Source organism: Chiroxiphia lanceolata, chromosome Z (genome assembly GCF_009829145.1).
Source record: "Chiroxiphia lanceolata isolate bChiLan1 chromosome Z, bChiLan1.pri, whole genome shotgun sequence".
Lineage (NCBI taxonomy): Eukaryota > Metazoa > Chordata > Aves > Passeriformes > Pipridae > Chiroxiphia > Chiroxiphia lanceolata.
In genome coordinates this window covers 24,426,524-24,449,291 of record NC_045671.1, presented here as the reverse complement: position 1 = coordinate 24,449,291, position 22,768 = coordinate 24,426,524, and the positions used below count along the sequence as shown (strand labels likewise).

The following is a 22,768-nucleotide window of genomic DNA, read 5'->3' as shown; positions in this document are numbered from 1 at the left end:
CGCTTGTCTTAATAAATTGTTTATCCTACTTGCTTTTTTCCTGTCCTATTACACATACTCTAATACAGCTGAGCATGCACACATAAAGATCCACTAAAATTGAGTTTAACCACCATATACCATAAATGAAAAAAATGTAAGACATAGTCCACTAAAATGCTTAATATACAGGCAAAGACAGAGAGGTTTTTGAACTCTGCAAACATGCTTTAATCTGCTATGAAGATTTTCAAATGCATTTTTCTGCGGCACACATGAATTTCCAAAGTAAATATTCAGCAGGTTTTTAAATACCTAGCTAATTAATTATTACTTGCTGAACTGCCAAGCACCCCTTCTACACCTTCCACAGAAATTTTTCTCTTCTATTCTGCATGAATCACTGTTTAATTTAACCTTCAGATGGCAAAAGCGCTGAATGACAATGTGCACAACGGAACAGAAGAAATCTATACACTTGCAAAGGACAATACATAACCTATAATTCTGAAAAATACAGAGAGTAGAAGTCACCCAACACCAGGAAATGAAGGTCCAAAAGTCCAACCTATCATTTAACGCTGTACCAGGTTTCTCCAGAAACAGGTTTCTCTTGTTTTGAATTCTGAAAACCTCCAATGACAGTCATTCTTAATCACTCTGAATTTCCTTTCCCTTAAGTCCCATCAGAATTTCACTCACATAATTTGTGACCATTACTTTTCTGCTTTTGCTATGCACCTCTGAAGAGAGTCTGGTCTGCCTTCTCCACAATCCTTCAATGGGTCATAGAAGAGGCTACATCAGAAATCAGTCTCAAGTTTTCAGCAGTAAAAAACCCTCTGTTTTCTTAACTGTATGCATAATCAGCAACATAATCACTCTTTTCATCCCTTGGTATCAAGTTGTTCAACACGCCATCACAGCGTGTCAGAAACAATGCATATTCTTTACAATATTAACACTGGCAGAAATCCTAGTTCTAACACATTACCAAATCAAGTATTTTTGGAGGGAAGACTGCATGCAAAGTTTCTGCTCTAACTGCTTTCTCACCTTAGTTAACAGAAACAAGTAACATCTTTCTTATCTGTTTTAAAGCTGAAGAACCAGAGAGTTAAAAACTGAGAGACCTTTTTCTTCACTTTTAATGCTATAATGAAACAGAAAAGAACACATCTGAATGAATTCTAGACCCTGGTAATGAGTATGACACAGAAGGAGTCAAGGTTTTAGCAGTCCAACACGGAATGTTGAACACAGATCTTGACTCACCACTAAAAATTAAGAATACTTAAACAATGAAAGTGTCTGAGGATCATATATGTCACATTTTTATGCTAAAACCATCAGCAAGGGTACATTTTTACTCAAGAATGTGACTGTAAGAGAATTAGTGGATTAAGAAGATACAAATGGGATTGAAGAAATATAGTCATGTAACTCACTTAACAATCACTTCAATCATCAACTGAAGTTAGTATAAACAACAAAAAAGGAACCAAATACATCTCCACAACACACAGCAGGAAAGCATAACATCTTGGAACACAGTGGAAAATACCTCCTTATTGGACTGAGGCTACAAACTTTCTTAAGGTAAGCAAAATACAGCATTTCCCTGTCTATAGTGCAGCCAGGGTTAACACCAGTTCTTGTGAAACTCTGAACAAAGAGAAAGGTCACATGCGTGCAAGTCACTTAAAACTAGGACTGTAGAAATAAATTGTTGAGAGGTCTTACACTGGCAGGCAGATGAATAAGGTGACAGATCTTTTCTCATCTTTAAAAGGCAGAAAGAATTCAGAAGAGAAAGTATAACTAATTTAAGTAAGGACAATGAACACTGCCTGTGAAGTAGCAGTATCTTAGTGAATTCTGTAAGTTAAACTTTTTAAGAAGTTTAACTTACTGAAAGATGAAAAAAAGAAATACAGATCAAGTTCCAGAATCTTAAATTTCTGCAGTCCTTATGTTTCCATGTACAAACAGCAGGGAAAGATAGCCAAACAACTCAAATTGGGCTGTATTTCACTGCTATATCACAGTGATTTCATTTAATTTGCTCCAAAACCTGGAAAAATACAGAAATTGTTAACTTCAGTCCATTTATATATTTTTATGAATTATTTAAAACATATTTTATTTTATATAAATATTTGGCTTCTCTTTGCAACTTCTCCCAGTCCTCTCACAAAGTCAAGTCTAACCATTATTTTAATCTTCTGAATAACTGTTTAACAGCTTAACAATTTACCATAAATTTCATATTTTTCATATAAATACTGCGAATTTCAGCACAGTTGATTCACAGAGGCTGAAGGCAGTTTCTAACACAATTCATATAAATGCAGTAAGTTTACTACTTAAACAGCTAAATATGAAGTTGGAGCTATGGATTTTCCTTCCATTTAACCTATTAGCATCAAAAGAAAGGGTTTAAGACTTAACAGGGATATCATGTGCAACTTCAAGAAATGAAAATTTGCCACCAAAACCAGTCAGAAATGTTACCCTTTCTCCACTTTGGCATTAGGAGTGGAAAGGAGTAATTGCTGAGGAGAAAGATACCAATTCATAGTATTTTCCCCATAAATTAACATCAGACTCCTGAAAATCATCCTATTGCAGTATGCAATAAAGATGTATCAATCTCTCAGAGCTAGTAACACTTTCTTTCTGCATGACTAACATCTCACTGAGCACCAAGAAAATATAAATCCACGAAGTGAGGTTGCATACCTTAACTTAGTAATTATTGTTAAAAAAAGGCAAACATCTCAGAACAGTAACTGCCATTCAAACAGCGTAAAAGCACTTGAGTAAAATTATAAAATTTTTGCAGATTTAGCTTTGAAGTGTTTCTGATTTTCTCATCACTCATCTCACCTCAAAAAAGGGTAATTATTTCTTAACATAAACCATAAGAATCACTACTTCCAAAATTTTCTCTTGCTGTTCATTCACAACTGAATGTTTGATTTACATAAATCATACCTACAACTGTATGTGCAGTTTGCCAATTTATTTCTAATTTATCACCCATATTTTGAGCATATATTTTATAAAAAAACTTGCTTTTTAGTTAGAGACAATCTTTTGCAAGACTTTCTTCTTTTAAAAAATACTAAAAAGACTAGTACTGCAACATTTGACATTTAAATGAAATCTCATTTTGCGATCATTTCCAACTGTAAACTGCATACAGAAGGACTGCAGCCTACACATTTATCACAACTGTTCCACTCAAATCTCTAAGAACTGGAGCATTTTATGAAGACTATCTATCTTCATATTCTTTCCATTGTTTCCTACTCTAACTTATTAGTTCTTCTCAGAATCTTGGAGCCTGTAAACAGGCAGATTTCTGTCAAAAAGGCACCCTTACAGCTACAACAGTCTACCTAACTTGTCTAAACCAGACTAGACTTTTAGCATCTAAACAAACTTCTCCCTTTGGTCTATTGAACAGAAGAGAAAGACATTCAGTGTTGACGTAAGTTTCATATGACACAAAACCTACCACAAATACTTGGGTAATCTTTCTCCAAAAAGGTTAAATTATCTTCATTAAGATATAGATATTTAATACAGTCTGAATTCACCTAATTTAAATTTGCAGGAACCGAATTACACTATCCCCTCCCAACTCCCCTTCCACACACACTTTTTTCTCCCTTAAAGATAAAGGTTCCATCTATTTCAAGCCTGTCTACCATCCAGGAATGCACAGACTGATCAAATCTTCTTTTAATTCTCTCTCAAAAAAAATAAAAAATAGAGTTTAACATTCTCCAGGAAAAAAACCAATCAAATAAACAAACAAAACCTCCAAAACCCAAAACCAAAACTAAAAACAAACCCACCTTCCAAGATTCAAGTAATTTCTTTATTTGTCTTCTAAGTAAAGAGCAATTTTACAGAATCATTAGGACTGGAAGGGACTTCTCAAGGCCACCCAGACCAATCCCCTGCTCAAATGGTCAGCTACCTGTTGGGTTTTGACTATCTACCTCCAAGCACGGCAACTACACATACTCTCTGGGCAACCCACTGTATTATTCAGTCACATTTACAGTAAAAAAGTGTTTTCATATGTCCCAACTGAATTTCATGTGTTCAGTTTGTACCCACTTTCTCTTCTTTGGTCACTGATACTCACTGCAAAGATTCTGGCTTCCGCTTTGTCACTCTGTCCCATCAGATATTTCCAAGTCGTCTTTTTTTCAGGCTATGCAGTTTCAGCTCATTCAGTCTCTCCTCACACAAAAGATGCTTCAAATATTTGATGCTACTTAAACAATTCTCAACAACTTTCTGAACTGCAGACACTAGAATGGAATACAATACCAAAGTACAGCCCTCAGCTAATTCATTAGAAAAGATGACGCAACTCCTCAATTAATAAGCCTCCTGATTCTGTATGCAGGTAGTACATTCCACCTCATGGCTGGAAAAACTGTACATGACAATACTCTTTTAAGTCTGATAAAATAACCAAAACTCTTTTCAGTCTTTCTCATTTGTGTGATAAGAGTTTATACAACTATACAGTAAACTACCTTGCTCCTAGACATACAATGTTGTTGGTTGTGCTAAAATCTATGCTAGAAAAACAAGCACATTCTCCTCAGGTTCTGATCAGCCTTTGTAACCAACTTGTTCGTTATTTACTGCTAAACCCCTGTGCTATCTGCAAATTCTATCAGCACTGATTTTAAACATTTTCCAGATCACAAATACATGGAACATCACTGAACCAAAACAGAACCTTTCTGAAAGACTAACTAGAAAATCCACAATCAGATGATTATCATCTAATTAGAGTTAAGCTTATAATCTGTCATTTAACTATCTTAATATATTAGTGTAAATTATATTGCTTTTACTTAGTGATACCTAGTGATATACAGTGACAAGCCAAGCACCTTTATATAACTCTAACTTCTATCAGTCAGTCAAGGTTGTGTCTATCATTTACTGCTACTAGCTTTAACAATGAATAGAGAAGCCTGTTCACAGGCCAGGATCCTTTATCCTGACAACTGTACAAATACTGTACTGCACGAAGTACTGTATCAAACCTGTCTACATGTTAATAAATCAATTTAGCTTATGATCTCTTCAAAAATAATAGTAAATTTGTTTGATCAGCATATAAAATAATATAGTAATATTATATTTACATAATATATAATAGTAAATGTCAATCTAAAGGCTGACTTTATGCAATTCAGAAGGATTTGGACAAGTCAAGAATTGTGACTACATGAACCTCATGGGGTTCAACAGGGCCAAGTGCAAGGTCCCACACAAGGGTCAAGGCAATCCCAAGTACCAATACAGGCTGGATGTGGGTATTGAGAGCAGCCCTGCCAAGACAGGCTTGGGGGTGCTGGTGAACAAGAAGCTTTACATGACGTGGCAATGTGCACTTGTAGCCCATAAAGCAAACCACATCCTGGGCTCATCAAAAGCAGCATGACCAGCAGGTTTTTTCTGCTCTGCTCTTCTAAGACCCTATCTGGATTACTACATACAGCTTTGGAATTCTCAGCACAGGAAAGAGATGGATTTGTTGTACTGGGTCCAGAGGAGGGCCATGAAGATGATCAGAGGTCTGGAGTACCTCTCCTATGATGACAGGCTGAGGGAGTTGGGGTTGTTTAGCCTGGGGAAGAGAAGGTTCCAAGCAGACCTTATTGTGACCTTTCAAAACTTAAAGTGGCTTACAAGAAAGATGGAAAGAGACTTTTAAGGACCTGTAGTGACAGGAGGAATGGTTTTAGACAGTAAATTCAGACTAGCTAAAAGGAAGACTTCTTTTTTTTAATGAGAGTGGTCCAACACTGGCACAGGTTGCCCAGAGTAGTGGTACATGCCACATCCCTGGAAACATTCAAGGTCAGCTTGAATGGGGTTCTGAACAATCTGATCTAGTTGAAGACGTACCTGCTCACTGCAAGGGGGTTGGACTAAATGACTTTTAAAGGTCCCCTTCCAACCCAAACCATACTATGTTTCTATGATTCTGTGATTTTTCCATAAAACTATTCTCAATTACCTGAATTATAGACAATGTCTCATAAAATTAAAAGACAATGTTCTTTGATTTTACCTAGAACAATATTTAACTGATAAATGGCCATTCCGCTTATGCTTCCAAACTAATGGCCAAAGTTTAGACTGATCCACTTCCTGAGGTTTTAAACTTCTTCATCTACTTTCCCCAAAACGCCCAAAAAATATTAATTGGTGCATATTTATCTACTTCAGTTTGAGGCCTACAAACAATAAGCCATGAAAAAAATGGATCTTGAACTAATAAGGTGTAATTTCTATTTGACATGTATGTTGTTAAAAACTGTACATAACTGTGTACTGCAAGCTCAACAATCAGACATTTCTAAGGAAGTGAACCTTATAGTAAATCTTGTTTTCTAATAATGTACCATACACAACTAAAGATTTTGTCAGGATTTGAAGAGTTACCAGGCACTTTTCCATGGATTCTCAAAGAACTGATACTGTCCTTTTGCCATGAGTGTGGGCATTGTTAAACTCACTCTCTTTTACCACCTTGCATATTTCTACAAAACTTATAAAAACACAAGTGTCCTACACAACCCTAATGTTGTGGGATATCAGACAAAAAGTATCCAGTAGGTTGAAAGCCTATTAAGGAACCTGGTTTTCTATCTTGGATCTGTAAACTAACAGGGAGAAAAGACAAGGTTAGCAAATGGGACTTTGCCCAACTGGTATCAAAACAGCTTCAAGTGCCATCACCATTTTTTGTGGAAAAGATAATTGTGTAAGAATAAAAAAATGGAGACACAGAGACAAAGAAAGCTAAAACATTCCTCTATGATGTCAAGAAGAGTATTTGAAATACTAGAACATGTGGGGGCTTTTCTGACCATTTCTTTTAAAAGCCTGCTCCACATTACAACTCTACAGTAATGACTATTTACCTTGTAACAGTTGACAGCATACACCAAAAAGAGAGCAGGGATCTGCAGTCTTTAGCCTGACAGAGCTGCTACAAATACAGTCATCTTTTTGCAGAGCAAAACTACCTGGAAGTCTAATCTCAGCCAGCACAGATAAGAAAACAACTCAGAAGCTGCTTGTATTTGAAGCGTTTGCAATTCATGCTCTTGTATTTTCAGCACATAATGTTTCAATTTGACCCATCTTCATCATCAGACTAAATGCCCTCTTCATTTCATCGCATGTAAAATGTCCTCTGAATGCAAAGCCAAGTAAAAATTTTTCTCTCAGATGATCATGCTTGCATCTTGTTGAAATCAATGAGAAAGTTTCACCTGATGAAGAATTTGCCTCTGCAAAGTCAGTTCTATTTTACTTAACTGATATTGAAAGGGTTAATGGAAAATTTACTTTCTAATTATCAAGGTCCCAGAATGGGATTCAGCTGACCAATTAAAGACTAGTGGTTCAGTCACATCCCACTGAAAAGTCACAAAGCAGTTCAGGCTCAGTCATTTTGCTCATCTGTAGCTGTTTTTTTCCTTTCAACATTTCTCCTATCCTATGTAATACAAACATGTAAATACATCAAACAAGGAGCACCTCTTAATATATCTGTGTAGAGTGTGTCACACCAAGAGCCTAATTTCACTTGGGATTCTTCAGATGTTGCTGTAACATAATTAATCATGCAATACACAAAGCCTTATCTGCTGAACTTATTAATAGTAGCAGGTGTTTCCAACATACCAGGCGGCTCACGTCCTTTTATGTTGCAGACTATAACACATAAAGAAGGCATGTAGCAATGTGTTAAAAAGAGTTTCTATTTTCTGGCATAAAAAAGACTGAAAAGAACTTTGATCAGTGCTTTAACAGAGTGTTAAAGAACTTTTTCCAGGTTTGCTTGGGTTCTTCTCTCTTATAACTTCTTCACCAAAGCATTAAAAGAAATCATATTTAATACATTTACATTTAAGATAGTCACATAAGATAGGAGATAACTAGATGGAGGTTTTTATAGAGATGTGAACTGAAATCTGTGATAGATTTTGTTGAATTACTTTTCCCAGTCACAGGCTTGAACCTCAGCTATTTTCCACCACATGAGTGATGGACGCTCCAGAAAGCAAAGGGATTCAGCCTTTCCAAGCAAAGCTGAAAGGAAATAATTGGAAATCTGTTACATGCAACTACAGACTCTTTGTGGAGCAAAGAGACCCCAAAATCACACAGCATGCACAGTAAGGATAAACCTTGGCTATGCTGGTCCATTGGACTCTGAGGTGGGCCCATTCCAGGATGAGGAGGTCGCATACTCTTCATGGAGCCACAATGAACATCTTCAACCATTCCTTTTTCGTGCAAGCCATCAATAGACTGTGAAAACAAAATAAGTATTTATACAGAGATAATATATCAATCCACCATAAAAATCCGAAGGACTTTAACTCAAAATCTAAACAAACACATGAAGAGTAAAAACAATGAAAACTTTTACCCTGGAATCAGACATCTGAGGAAGCACAGAACACCATAAGACTGCTTGTTCCCTGTTTCTTTTCTGCCCTTTTTTTTTTTTCTTTCCTTATGAACTGTTTGGCAATGGCAGGGAGGCAAACTGTCCAAATACAAACACACAAAGTGTATTGGGCTCATATTACAAAGCAGTGTAACACACACTAATTTATGAAAGTACAGCCTGTGGCTTCACTTGAGTTATTTTTAGCACAAACTTTGCCCTTTGAGTCATTGCTCTACTGGAATGTCCCAAAAACTGTTTCCCTTCAAAAACAAGGAGAACATTGCAGGAGACAACCTCATCTTTACCAGCAAAAACAAGGATAGGCAGTCAAGGAAGGGAAAACAATACTTGTGCTTCCTGTAGCTCCTGTCACCCCATTCACTCATCAAAAACTACAGTTCCCAGGGTACTTGAAATGCAAAACAGGTCCAAGTGCCCAAAAAACACGCTGAATGGATGCTGGGCACTAAGAAAGGCTCTGTTACAGAAACTGAAGGAATCTGAAAGTGAAAATAGGGGGGAAATAACAACAGAAAGAAGATGTCTTAAGAAAATAATTAAATTTTACCTAAAAGCAAAAATTACATCATACCCCTAACTAGGAAGAGATTAAGCTCCTTAACTTCAAACTTAGATCTGCAAGGCTTTGCATTGGGAAGGAACAGCCTGGCATCACTCTCTAGAGAAATACGCAGCTCTGCCCCTCTCTAACACATGCACAAACTCGCACTAAATATTGCTCTTACTATACCCTACTGTTAATGGAGATCTTGCTGTCTATTTCATCTAAATGAACACCTATTTATTGAGAATTCTTTATAAAATGAGAGTTAAAATAACTTACTACAGTGGAAAATACAGAGAGCTAACCAAAAGAGAGTGCAAGAAGCTATGTCAATTCAGGAAAAAAAAGTATTATTTTTGAGTAATTTGTTTCACATGACTCAGTTTAAACAGAACTAAAGATAAGTCATGCTTTCTACAAAGTAAAAAATAATTCTAAATTTCAATTTGTAAATCCTTCATATAAATTTTCTACTTTCCATTGCAATAGTCAGATTTGACTGAAAGCACCTGTAAACATACGGAATTCTTTTTGTTGTTGTTTATCAACATTTTTTAAGGATTTCACTATAATTTTTCTGTATCAGAACAACGGGTTAAAAGGAGGAAAGATATGAAAAAGGAGAAGTTAAATGGATTTTTCATGTTTCATTAAATCATTTAGTTGTCATGACAGTATAAAAATATTTTTGAAAAGAACTTGTATCTGAAAAACACCCACTACTCAAGAAGCTATTTTTGATTACAAGAACTAGGGATATGAAGCAGAAACATTGAGACAGATGACTGACACATTAAAAATAGTTCCACTTCGCTAACCAACTAAATCCCAATGCCCTTTTCAGAGGCATGAAGATCCCTCCCTCTCTTTGCCCCGACTTACAAAGATAACCAACACAGAAGAGAACACTGAGTTCACATTCTGCCTGCGCTAGCTGAGTAGTACAGAAACCAAAACACCTGTAAAGCTGGACATATTTTGTCACGGTATGTGTCAAGGACTAAATCTTTAGAGCCACCAAGAGGAGAAGGAAACTGCGAAGGAAATTTGATCTGATTTCCAGAACAGAAGGCTCTAGCTGGACACCTCTGTGGTGTGACTGCTGGGTTTCATGGCACTAATAGGTGACAGCCATGAAACCTCTGTGAATCCAGGCAGCTCTGGATAGGACTATGACGGGACACAGCATGCATACATCAGAAGTATCAGCACACAGAGGGTGGGGAAAGGAGCTGGTGTTAACAAAGAGCAGCAGTGAAGAGAAAAACAAATACGGGGCCTTTCATAAAGAGAACTCAAAAAAAAAAAAAAAAACCGAACAGGAACAGAGAGGTAAAGAAACATGATCATACAATAAGACATGAATTGAAGGAATGCTTCTATGGAAAGAATTGATCAAAAGGACAGGGTTTTGTAAGATAAGTTTTACCCACATTGAAAAAACTGTAGAAAACTGAAATGCTTCAAGTCTAATAGAAAGGAGTCTACATAAAGGAGAAAGGGGTTTGCTTCTGTGTGTTTACAAAAATTATGCTGTGAAAAAAATGAAAACTAAATTCATTAAAACTCAATCAGTTTTTTACAAAATATGAAGATAGCATAAACTTCTTTGAAGACAAAAGTAGTTTTAATGATCATATTGTTGCTAGTGTATGCAGAGACTGGTATTTCCAAGAATATATTTAATCTAAAAGCACCTCTATTGATTATGGACAAAACATCTAAAATAGGGAAGACAATTCAGTAGGGAACAGCAGTGGACGAAAAGAACTGAAAAAGAGTTATTTTCTGTAACTTTTTGAATCACTGTACAGTTACAGACTCAGAGGATAACTTCAAATCTATGTAACAGGTTAAAAATTACAGAAGAAACCTTACGCACAATGTAATTTCCACAAATTCTTCAGTCCTCTATAAATTATTAAAACTATCTTCCACAATGACATTGTTGGGATACCAATAAAGCACTACCAGCCCACCGGGATACTTGTTTTATTTGATTCTTTTAATATGACAGAAGGAGAACAGGAACGTGAGACATACTCAACTTTGAGTAGACATTACTGTTTTGATTGGTCTCAGTAAGGACAAGCACTGAACAGGTCAGATATATAAACAATGCTTCTAGAAAATAGAGTGAGGGATGAACTTCAACTGAATGCAAGCACACACCTACAGACTTGGCAGACTTACACAATGTCTAATGCATAAGAAGCATTCTGCCTACAGTGCTTTTACTCTGAATTTAGTAACAAAGGTCTTCTAACAGACAGTACTGCATCATGGTTTGACCTATGTCCAGATAAACTGTCCAATTACGGTGTCTTTGTTTCCATCCACCTTCTTAAAAACCAACCAAGAAAACAGCCTTAAAATCAAAAACTGAGTACTGAACTAGATTTCTTCTAGATCATCTCTAACACAAACAAAATTACAGAGATCAAACAGCAATGCATTGTCCTGTAACTGCCACATAACTACACAGCATAACTGAATGCATCACTGATGGACAACCCGTCTGACTGTGGTTGCAGCAGGGAATTGGCCAACATTTCCATTAACCTCTTACAAATCACTGAATCACCATTTTACATGAGTTCTCTTGATTTTTTGAAGTTGACATTGATATTTCCTTTCTTTATTCACTAATGTAGACACAAACAAAACAATGCATGGAACATGCCTGCTGATAAATAAGGTGTTACTTCCAGAACCACAGCAGAACTGTTATGATTCTCAGAACGCCTACTGTGCACACATCTGTTAGCCAACAATATCTGAAATGAGAAACCATTTGCCTTCTGTTTTAATAGAAAATCTAACATATTTAGTAAAAACTACCATATCTGTGAAGAACTTTTTCTCTCCCTTTTTCTCTCATTCACCAAAACCAGTAATATTGTCCATGACATCATAGTAATTCTGCCGCAGTCAATAATCATTTACACCCCTTTACAAATTCATAAAAGAAGTGATTATTATCAGGTTACAATTAATTGAAAGAGAAAATAAACCAAGAGTTCACAGTACTACATCCACCCTCAAGTGAGAACCATGCAACTTAAAAAGCTATACTTTTGTCATGACTAAGACATAACTAAGCAGTTAAAATCATGGGGCCCAGCTACTGTGTAAGAGCATACAGAAAGCTGTATCATAGAATCATGGAATGGCTCAGGTTGGAAGCGACCTTCAAGATCATCTAGTTCCAACCCTCCTTCCGTGGACATGGACACCTTTCTCTAGACCAAGTTGCTCAGAGCTCCATTCAACCTGGTCTCATACACTTCCAGGGATGGGACACCCCGGGCAACCCGTTCCAGTGCCTCAGCAGTCTCACGTGAAGAATTTCTTCCTATTATCTCATGTAAACCTACCCTCAGTTTGGCATGATTCCTCCTTGCCCTGTCACTACATGCTTTTGTAAAAAGTCCCCCTCCACCTTTCTTGTAGGTTCCCTTCAGCTACTGGAAGGTCGCAAAGAGTTCACTTCAAAGCCTTCTCTTTTCCAAGCTAAACAAAACCAATTCTCTCAGCCTTTCCTCACAGGAGAGGTGCTCCAACCCTCTGATCATCTGGGTGGTCTCCTCTGCACTCACTCCAACTCTGTCCTTCCTGGGCTGGTGACTCCAGAGTTGGATGTAGCACTCCAGGCAGGCTCTCACCGGAGCAAAGGGGTAGAATCCTCTCCTGCTGGCCATGCTGCTTTTGATGCAGTCCAGGATACAATTGGCTTTCTGGGCTCTGAGCACACATTGCTGGGTCATGTCCAGCCTCTCCTCCACCACCACTCCCAAGTCCTTCTCAGTAAGGCTGCTCTTGATCTGTCACCCTCTAGCCTGTATTGGTACCAGAGGTTGCCCTGACCCACATGCAGCACTTTGCACTTGGTCTTACTAAACCTCGTGAGATTCCCGTGACTCACTTCTCGAATTTGTCCAGGTCCCTCTGGATGGCATCCCATCCTTCAGGTGTGACAACTGCACCCCTCATCTTGCTGTCACCTGCCAATTTTCTGAGGGTGCACTCATTCCCTTTGTCTACGTCATTAATGAAGATATTAAGTAATACTGGGCCCCTGAGGGACATCACTTGTCCCTAATGAGCTGTTGACCACTACTCTCTGGATGCAACCGTCCAATGACTTTCTCATTCATCTAACAATTGAATTAATCTCTCTAAAATTTAGAAAGAAGGATGTTGTGGGGTACTGTGTAAAAGGCTTGACCAGTTCAGACTAAAATCATATAACCTGATGTTTTGCCCCCAGAGGAATTTCTATGTGGATGCTGAGGAAAAGTAAGATTAGGGTAACCAATGTAACAATGCTTACTTTTAATATCTTCCAGCTTCCAAGTATTTTTTCCTCAAAAGACTCTCTGAGACTCTTATGGTTTGTCCATTTAGTGGTACCCCCCAGAGACTTCCTAAGTACTTCTCCTTAAATGTAATTGTCATGTATCCAAGATACACTTCAGTAAAATTTGGAACTGTAAGTATTTTCCTGAAAATTTGATTGCTAGTCAAAAGACTACTTAAGAAACTATCAAGAAAAATAGTTACTTTATTGTTTCTATCCAAACTGCATTATGTAAATCTATAGTAAATTTTCCTGTGGAGGGTTTTCCGGTTACTAAGTGAATATACAGTACTTAATTTTCATATTAACAGTCATTAAGTAAACATACTTTGGGAATTATGATTTATTAATATCAATTTGTTTCAGTGTTTTAGCTATTGATTGATACTTTAGATTTTTTAAAACTTTTATGCATCATATTATTGGTTTTAAGCTAGACAAACATCTAACACAGAACAAAGTTGTTTCACTACTTTTGTTTTTTCATTTTAAAAGAACCACATCCCATTGCATATACTGGACGTGTACCCCCCCAGCAATTGTGTAACTGGGACACTTTTTGTGCCATCTCCCCTTTTTTCACTCCATTTCACTAGAAAAAACAAAGTGTTACATTACATCATGACTTAAAGTCAAACTGGTTTACATAGCACTGAGTCGAAAAAAACCATTTATTTGGTCAAAATGCAGGTGGCTAACCAGTTTATTAATTACATTGAACAACACTGCAATAGTCTAGAAGCCCCCTTCCACAGCACTTCTTAAACAGACCCTTCCATCAGTCATCACAATACACTATTTCTGGGGTTGCACAGGAAAACAGACCTGAAAATTCATCTAGACTGAAAAAATAACCAAAATTTTATTTAATCTTTTCTGGTTTTTTCACTTCTGTCACCTCAACAGACCCATTTGCTCAGTCATACACATGAAGACATGCTGGAATCTGTGAATGGGTAATCTTAGAGGGCAGCAAGGCTGTGAAGTGAGACTTATGAAGTTACAGTCTTTGTTCCAATATCACAATCAAGGTAAAGTAATTTACTACAGCTATACTGACTGATGATCTTTGAATTAGCTATCCAGACTCTTTGTGGAGCATTTTTCAAAACATTTCAATGCCACCTCAGTGGGAGAATTTCTACTCTGGCTCACAGAACCTTGTCAGATGCCTTCTGAAGTCTCCAAAAGACCTTTGCGGGATGACATTTGCTGGTTTGTTTCTAATTCTGACATAGGATTAAATGGTTGATATAACAGGATGTATCAGTTAAAAACATAATGTGTGGGGCATTCAACCATTCTATGGAAAATTCCTGGTGCCACCGTCATCTTCTACAGCTATGGAATCACTTAAAAACAGAAAGAAATGAGAGAACTTGAAGGGTGTAGGAACCCTGGCTCTGAAGTCTGAAGACACAGTTCTGGAAAGCTGGGCTGTAACTGACCCCAAAAACAAAGAAATGCCAATTGCAAATGTCTAATCTGGCTAACAGCTAAATCACATGCTTCAAGATTCAAATGAAAAAGTTATAGTTACTGCACATACTCTCAAGAGATTACACAGTTCAATACAAATGGGCAGCTGGATGATGCCCTCCTTTCCTTCAGCTGTCTTTGTGCTATTAAAAATATACAGTTCTTCATGTAAAAGACAGTAGTGTCATGTCCTTCCTGACTGGACATTGTTTTAATAAATGAAACTGTGAAAATGTCAACATGAATAAGATGAGGAAAATTAAAATGTGTTTATATTACTTTAAAACTATTTTTATTATAAATTTCTTTTCTCTACATGCACATAAAATTCCAAGTGGAATCAACAACAGTTACCAAAAGGTTTTCAATATCTTGACTCTGTAAGCTGCTAATACGTATTTCTGAGTAGAACAACATTGCAAATGAAATTCTCCTAAACTCTAAATCTCTGGTACACAACCAAACAAAAATGACAAGAGGAAAGACACTGTTCTCACAAAAGAATTTCCACACAAGCAAGTATTTCCTCAAAGTAAAAAAGATTAATGACAGTCTAAGCACACATGCAATTTTAAGTGTTTAACAACCACCACTGAAGTCCAATTATTCACATGTTTTATATGACATAGTTTCATAATCCTTTATAAGATGGAGTCTTCATAAAATAACTTGAAACTCACATTTTTAAACCACATTTTCAGTATGGAAGAGTAAACAAATTTGTAGAGAACAAACCCTTTAAGAGATGAAAATACTAGGTTTTGTTTTTTGGTGCTTTGTTTGTTTGTTTGTTTTGGGGTTTTTTTTAAGAATAACAATTTCATGCAAAACTAAAAACCATCCCAAAAAACACATGATATGTACAAATAGACAAGAGGGGAAAAAAAAGAAAAAAAAGTGGTTAGAATAGTCTACCTTAGGGTTAGAATAGTCTACCTTAGGGTTTTAACAGTGTAATTCATTTTTTCTCCCTAGTAATGTCTACCTTACTAAGAAGTACAGTTTACAAACGAAGATTTGCAAACTACTAACTCTATAGTTCAAACTAGTCTACTAAGAACAAGGAAACTGTGTTTAATCTGATACATGACTAATATTTAGTAATAAAGACAGAAGTAGGAGTGTAGCTGAAGTTTTGTAGGTGATACACAATGTGTAATAGCAGTTATGCAGGTTCTAAACGTAGTAAGTAGGTTTTTTGATCAGTGGAGAGAAGTTTAGGGAAATAAGGTTCACTTGCAAGCTATTACCTTATGCATTTGGTGGATGCCTTCCTGTGGATAATCAGTAGGCCCCATTGTTGGCATTGGATGAGGGACACTGGGTGGACCAGGACTCGGCCCCATCATGCTGTGAACGGAGCCAGGAGATGGCCCTGGTCCTGGGCTAGGTCCTAGAATCGGTCCAGGTGAAGGTCCTGGTCCCGGAGAAGGACCAGGATGAGGCATGGTGCCAGCGTCTGTAGGCGTGGACATCTATTTTCTGTCTCCTTTTCAATTAGCAGAATAGGTCTAATAACAAAAGAAAACAAAACAAAAACAAAACCACAATTTCTATGTGACATTAGGGGCACTGAAAAAAATTTAATAAAATCTACAGGCAATTGTTAAACACAGACACACACACATGCACGCTGTCATCAGCAGAAAATGCTTAAATGATCCTTAATGTTGCCCATTGGCTTGCCCATTCTTCTACAAGCCCAATAGAAGGACAAGGATCCTGATAATTCCATCCATTTCTGGATGTCTGTACGTTACTCACAGAACAAAAAGTTGGTATGCTATGAGAAACATCTACCAGAAACAACGGCAGTTGAAGTGACTTGCTATCATCAGACACATCATATGGGGTCAAGCACAGCACTACTAAAAGAAGGCAAGAGAGCTGGGCGCCTCTGTGACCTATGTGTTCAAAAATCTCTCCCTGAAAAGCGACAACTGCCCTGAAATCCATACTTATAAAACTCACGGTAATGCAGCAAAACAAGCATTAAGAGGGTTATTAAGACTGTTTTCTGATCTTTGTTTTGTCTGCCCAAGAGACCCACACAGCACCAGCAGTGACAGCAGCAGATTTAAATATGGCTATGCTGCTCCCAGTCACCCCTCACCAAGGCCAACAGCTCTGGTGCGGAGCCATGGATTGCAGCAAGAATGGTTGGAGCAAGGGGAATTGCAGGAGAGCGCCAACACCCATGTGAAGCTGGCAGCTTGCCCTCGAATGGCTGACTCGGTGGAGCCAGCAGGAATGGTGGCTGCTCCCACTCTCTCATAAGGGGCCCAGAGATAGTGAGAGCAACCAGGGCACACTGGCAGGGCTCTGAACACACCCAGCAGTTCGTGAAGAGCGCAGTCTTACTACAAGTAACCATTCCCACCAGTATGGTTTTGACATGCCACAGAGCTCATTTCCCCATAACTGCACCAGTCACCAGTCACAGCAGCGTCAGAAGCCTCCAGTCAGCCAGATCTTCTCATGGTAGATGTAGCTCTCCGCAACCCGGGTTGCCAAGAGTGCCTAACGCCTCTCCATAAGGCTGGGACTGACAATCATTCCTTTCACGGAAGATGTGCTGTTGTCAATGAGCTGTGTTGCCAGGTTAAGGAGCCAAATGACAGAGTGAACAAGCTGTACAGCATTCATGAGAATCAGCAAGAGCTTGACACATAACTCTCAGAGATGCTACAGTCTCAGGAGTTTCAAACCTCCGCTGAGGTGAAGACGCAGGTGGACTCAGAATCCTGTGATGCAGTCAGTCAAGAGGTTACTGCTCACAGCAGAAGGAAGGCTCTTCCTTCTGAAAACAAGTAGGACTGATACCTTTTACAACAGGTATGAGGCCCTGGAACTGGAACGACAGTCAACTCATGAGGCAGACAAAGGTCCTTCTGCAATGGAGGAGCCACCTGGGGCAAGACAGCCTACCCCCTCATCACAACTGCCCCAGTTAGGAAAAAAAAGAAGGGTAGTTGTCACAGATGACTCCCTTCTAAGGGGAACGGAGGGCCTGCTATACAGACCGGACCAAAACCACAGAGAAGTCTGCTACCTCCAAGGGGCATGTGGTTCCAAAGCTGGTGTCATCTGCAGAACTTGTGGTTTTTTTGATCTTGGCATGGTCTGTACAACACCTGGTCTTCTGATACCTGAAGGGATACACCTTTCTCAAAGGGGGAAAAAGTGCTTTAGCATGAGAGCTAGTACAGTTCATTGACAGAGCTTTAAACTAGGTTGGAAGGAGGGAAAGGGCAAAACCAGGTCTGCCAGTGATAAGCAATGGGATGGCAAGCCAAAAGTTGAGGAACTGAGTGCTAATAAGATCAATCTCCTTCACGAGGTGCTGGCTACAATGAACCATACTTGAGATGTTTCTATACCAACATACACAGCATGAGGAATGAGCAAGAGGAAGCGTGGGCCCAGTCCCAGATATATGACATCACTGGCATAAGTGAGACCTGATGGGATGAGTCCTGTGACTGGTGTGCCATGATGGATGGTCACATGCTCCTTAGGTCAGGGCGGGCAAAGCGGGGGGTGGTGTTGTTTGTAATGGAGGGGACAGAATGTATGGAGCTTACAGTCAGCAATGGCACAGTTGAGAGCCCCTGGGTTAGGACTTCAGGACAAACAAATAAGGCAAGTGTCATTGTAGGAGTCTACTGTAGAACACCTAGCCAAGACAATGACACCAATTCTTCAAGGAACTAGGGACACCTCCAAATTTGACTTATGGGTTACTTCAACTTGCCAGATGTTAACTGAGGATACCACACACTTGGCATAAACAAGTCCAGAAAATTCCTAAAACAGCTGGATGCTACTTCGTGGTTCAGGTACTAAGGGAGCTGACTAAGAAAGATGCCCTCCTTGATTTGATGCTTGTTACGGTATGAGGATGGTCACCTCACAAACAGGGACAGAGACATGGCAGAGATGTGTAATGCTTTTTTGCCTTCAACACTGATGATGGACTAAAGGGGGGGTCACAGTGCCCTGAGCTGAAGGACCAAGGCTGTGAGAATGCTAAACTCCCAGTTGACTCTGAAGTTAATGAGGGATCTGCTACTCCAGCTGGATCCCTATAACTCCATGGGGTCTGATGGAATACATCTGAGATTAATCAAAGAGCTAGCTGCTGACATCATAAGGTGCCTCTCAATGATTTTTGAACAGTCTTGAGAATCTGGAGAGGTCCCAGTTGACCAGAAGTTGGCTGACATCCTGATTTTTCAGAAAGGTAAGAAGGATGATCCTGGAAACTACAGGCCTGTCAGTCTCACTTCAGTGACCAGCAAAATTACAGAGAAGATTATTCTGAGAGGTATTGAAACACACCTGAAGGATAATGCAGTCACTGGTCAGAGCCAGCATGGCTTTATGCTGGAAAAGTCCTGCTTGTCAAACTTAATTTCCTTTTATGACCACCCACCTGACTAAACAAGGGAAACTAGGTGATGTCAATTTTTTGTAGTTGAGTAAAGCTTTAGAAACTGTGTCTCACAGCATCCTTCTGAACAAAATATCCAGCACACAGCTGGATAAACACATCATGTGATGGGTGAGCAATTGGTTCACAGGTCAGGCACAAAGAGTTGCAGTAACATGAGGCTGGTAACTTGTCACTAGTGGAGTTCCACAGGGCTCTATCTTAGGCCCAGCACTCTTCAACACAGAATCACAAAATGGTTTAGGTTGGAAGGGATCTTCAAAACCACCTGGTTCCAACCCCCCTGCTGTGGGCAGGCACACCTTTCACTATATCAGGATGTTCAGAGCCCTGCTCAACCTGGCCTTGAACACTTCCAGAGATGGAGATCCACAACTCCTCTGGGCAACCTGTGCCAGTGCTTCACCACCCTCACCATAAAGAATGTCTTCCTAAGCTCTAATCTGAACATGCCCTCTTTCAGTTTAAAACCATTGCTGCTTGTCCTGTCACTATCTGCCCATATAAAAAGTCCCTCTGCCTCCTTTTCATAAGCCACCTTAAGGTACTGGAAGGCTGCAATATGGTGTCCCCAAAACCTCTTCTCAAGGCTGAACAACCGCTCCTCTCTCAGTCTGTCTGCATAGGAGAGATGCTCCACCCATCCCTCCTCAACCTCATGGCCCTTTTCTGTACCTGCTCATGTCTTTCTTGCGCTGAGGACCCCAGACCTGCACAGCACTCCAGGTAGGGTCCAGGCAGAGGGCAAAGTAGAGGGGGGGAATCACCTCCCTCAAACTGCTGGCCACATTTCTTTTGATGCAGCACAGGATGTAATTGGCTTTCTGGGCTCCAAGCACACACTGCTCATCTGCATCGACTTGGCTGCAGGACTGAGTAAGTTTGCAGATGACACAACATTGGGAAGAGCTGTTGACTCTCTCAAAGGTAGACAGGCCCTACAGAGACCTCCACAAATTAGAGGACTGGGCAATCACCAGCCATGTGAAGTTTAACAAAAAAACTTGTAGTGCTAGATTCTGCAGAAACCCTAGATGTTCACAGAGACTGGGGAATGAGATGCTGGAAAGCAGTGCCATGGAAAGGGACCTAGGGATCCTGATGGATGGCAAGTTGAATATGAGTCAGCAGTGCCCCGGCAGCCAGGAGGGCCAACCGTGTCCTGGGGGGCATCAGGTAAAGCGTCGCCAGCTGGTTGAGGGAGGGGATTGTCCCGCTCTGCTCTGCACTGGAGCAGCCCCAAGTCCTGTGCGCAGTGTTGGGTGACACAGTATAAGAAAGACAAAAAGCTATCACAGAGCATCCAAAGGAGAACAATGAAGATTGTGAAGGGCCTTGAGGAGAAGATGTATGAGGAGCAACTAAGGTCACCTGGCTTGTCCAGCCAGGAGGAGACTGAGGGGAGACCATACTACAATCCACAGCTTCCTCATGACGGAAGTGGAGGGGCCGGTGTCGTTTTTTTTTTCCCTGGGGAACAGTGACAAGACACAAGGGAATAGCATGAAGTTGTGTCAGGGAAGGTTGGATGCTGGATATCAGGAAAAGGGTTCTTCACCCAGAAGGTGGTTGGGCACTGGAACAGGCTCCCCAGGGAAGTGGTCACAGCACCAAGCCTGAGAGAGTTCAAGGAGCGCTTGGACAACACTCTCAGTCACATGGTGTGATTCCTGGGGCTGCTCTGTGCAGGATGATCCTTGTGGTGCCTTCCAACTCAGGATATTCTATGATCATGTGCTTCTATGACTTGAAACCTTGGGATCCTGTTTTCTTGCAAGATAAGTCATGGAGGTGCCTGTGAAGGTTCTCAGTTCAAAACACTGAAGTCACTAATTAGTTCCCTACAACCCCACAACACTACCACAAAAGGAATCAAGTTATCAAATGTTCACAACTGCAAATACCATGCCATAACTTCCTCTAAGAGACTTACTGTTCAGCTGTATGAAGGACAACACACATTTCCACACAACAAATAGTTCTTACATGAGTCAATCATCACAATACATTGCAAAATCTAAGACTGACACTCTCACAACTGAGTTGCTCTACATGTTATAAGCCAAATTCAATCCATTTAACAAGGCAGATACCTAGCACCACCACCACCCCCCCGAAAAATGTATACAGAACCACAGCACAATAAATTACAAAACTATCAGTATATAGTATCCGAAAATGTTAGTTCACAAACGACATCTACCTACATCTATGCATTAAAATGAGCATCAAAATCTACACCTCTATTCACCTCTACTTCAAAATCAACTTGCTAGTTTCCATAAAAACTGGGTCCAGTTGCGGCTTCACTAGTTACAATGCAATTTACATACATAGTAAACATGTTCTGTACGCAAATTTGAAAAATTTTTAAATTCTTTTTAATAGGAATAGCAAGTGCCCAAACTGTAAAAAACAATAATTACCAGAGGTGAATGTTGCACCACTTACACCAGACCAAGTTCCTTCACCATCTTTCTTTGAGAGAAGACAAATTCATCCCATCTCACATAATTCTGAATTGTTCTAAACACACGGGTATTCAGAGATCAGTATGTCAAAGAACATACTTCATGAAAAAAAGTAATTTATAAGATCTATATCAGAGGAACATAAACCATTGGAAAATACTACTTAATTGCAAGTAATAAATCCTGTCTGAAGACAGCCACGGAAATAAAGAGACAAGACAATTTTCTCTGGCAATAGTAGTCCACAAAATTAAAAAAACACTCACTGCTCTAAGCCAGAACACATCATAAATGGCCCTCTCAACTAAGGATCTGCTCCCAGAATGTACCTGTTTTAATATGATTTAACATGTTTCAAAAATAGCTTAGTTTGCATTTATTAAGTCTTAGATTGTATAAAAAAACCCATGGAAATTAGGCACCCTGCTCTCATTAAAATTCAGTAAGAGCTAGGTATCTAATTCCTCTAGGCCCTTACCAAAGTCTCATTAAAGTCAAAGCAAAAATCTGCAAAAGGACAATAGGTGCAACAGTGGCCAGGCTCCATGCAGATAGCATTGGTATTAGTTTGGCTAAATTCTGGTGCCAGCAATGAAAAAAGCAGTATGAAGCCAACTCCCTGCCAAAGTCAGTGTTGACCTATTTGTTTGGACTGCTTTTTAATGAGTAGTGCCTGTTAGAACTACAAAGTGAGGGGGAAGAAGGGGCAAAAAAACCCAAGTAAATGTTTCCAACAGATTACAAAGGCTACAGTAAAATAAAGAAAAAACAGACAATCCATCTTATTGTTCCAAATGACAAGGCTGTTGGCCCTCATTCTCAAATGCATTACATATTGTTTAATTGTTTTGCAAGTGTCCAATCTTACAATTTTCTCAAAATCCTCATGAGAGCACTGTTATTCACAGGATTTCAAAAAGGATGTATTTTTTCCTGAACTGTA

General features: G+C 39.2%; 1 protein-coding gene across 3 annotated transcripts in view; it reads right to left on the bottom strand.

Moving 5' to 3' along the window:
* Positions 1-22,768, bottom strand: part of SMARCA2 (SWI/SNF related, matrix associated, actin dependent regulator of chromatin, subfamily a, member 2) — a 118,864-nt gene that overhangs the window by 89,884 nt on the left and 6,212 nt on the right. For 2 of the 3 annotated variants that reach the window (XM_032674700.1, XM_032674701.1), the window contains exons 2-3: positions 16,152-16,412; positions 8,229-8,352 (exon numbers count right to left, since the gene is read on the bottom strand). In XM_032674700.1, coding sequence (XP_032530591.1) covers positions 8,229-8,352; positions 16,152-16,376 — 349 coding nt within the window. In that variant the 5' untranslated portion in view covers positions 16,377-16,412. The remainder of the gene's footprint in view (positions 1-8,228; positions 8,353-16,151; positions 16,413-22,768) is intronic. The other variant, XM_032674702.1, reaches the window with a different exon arrangement.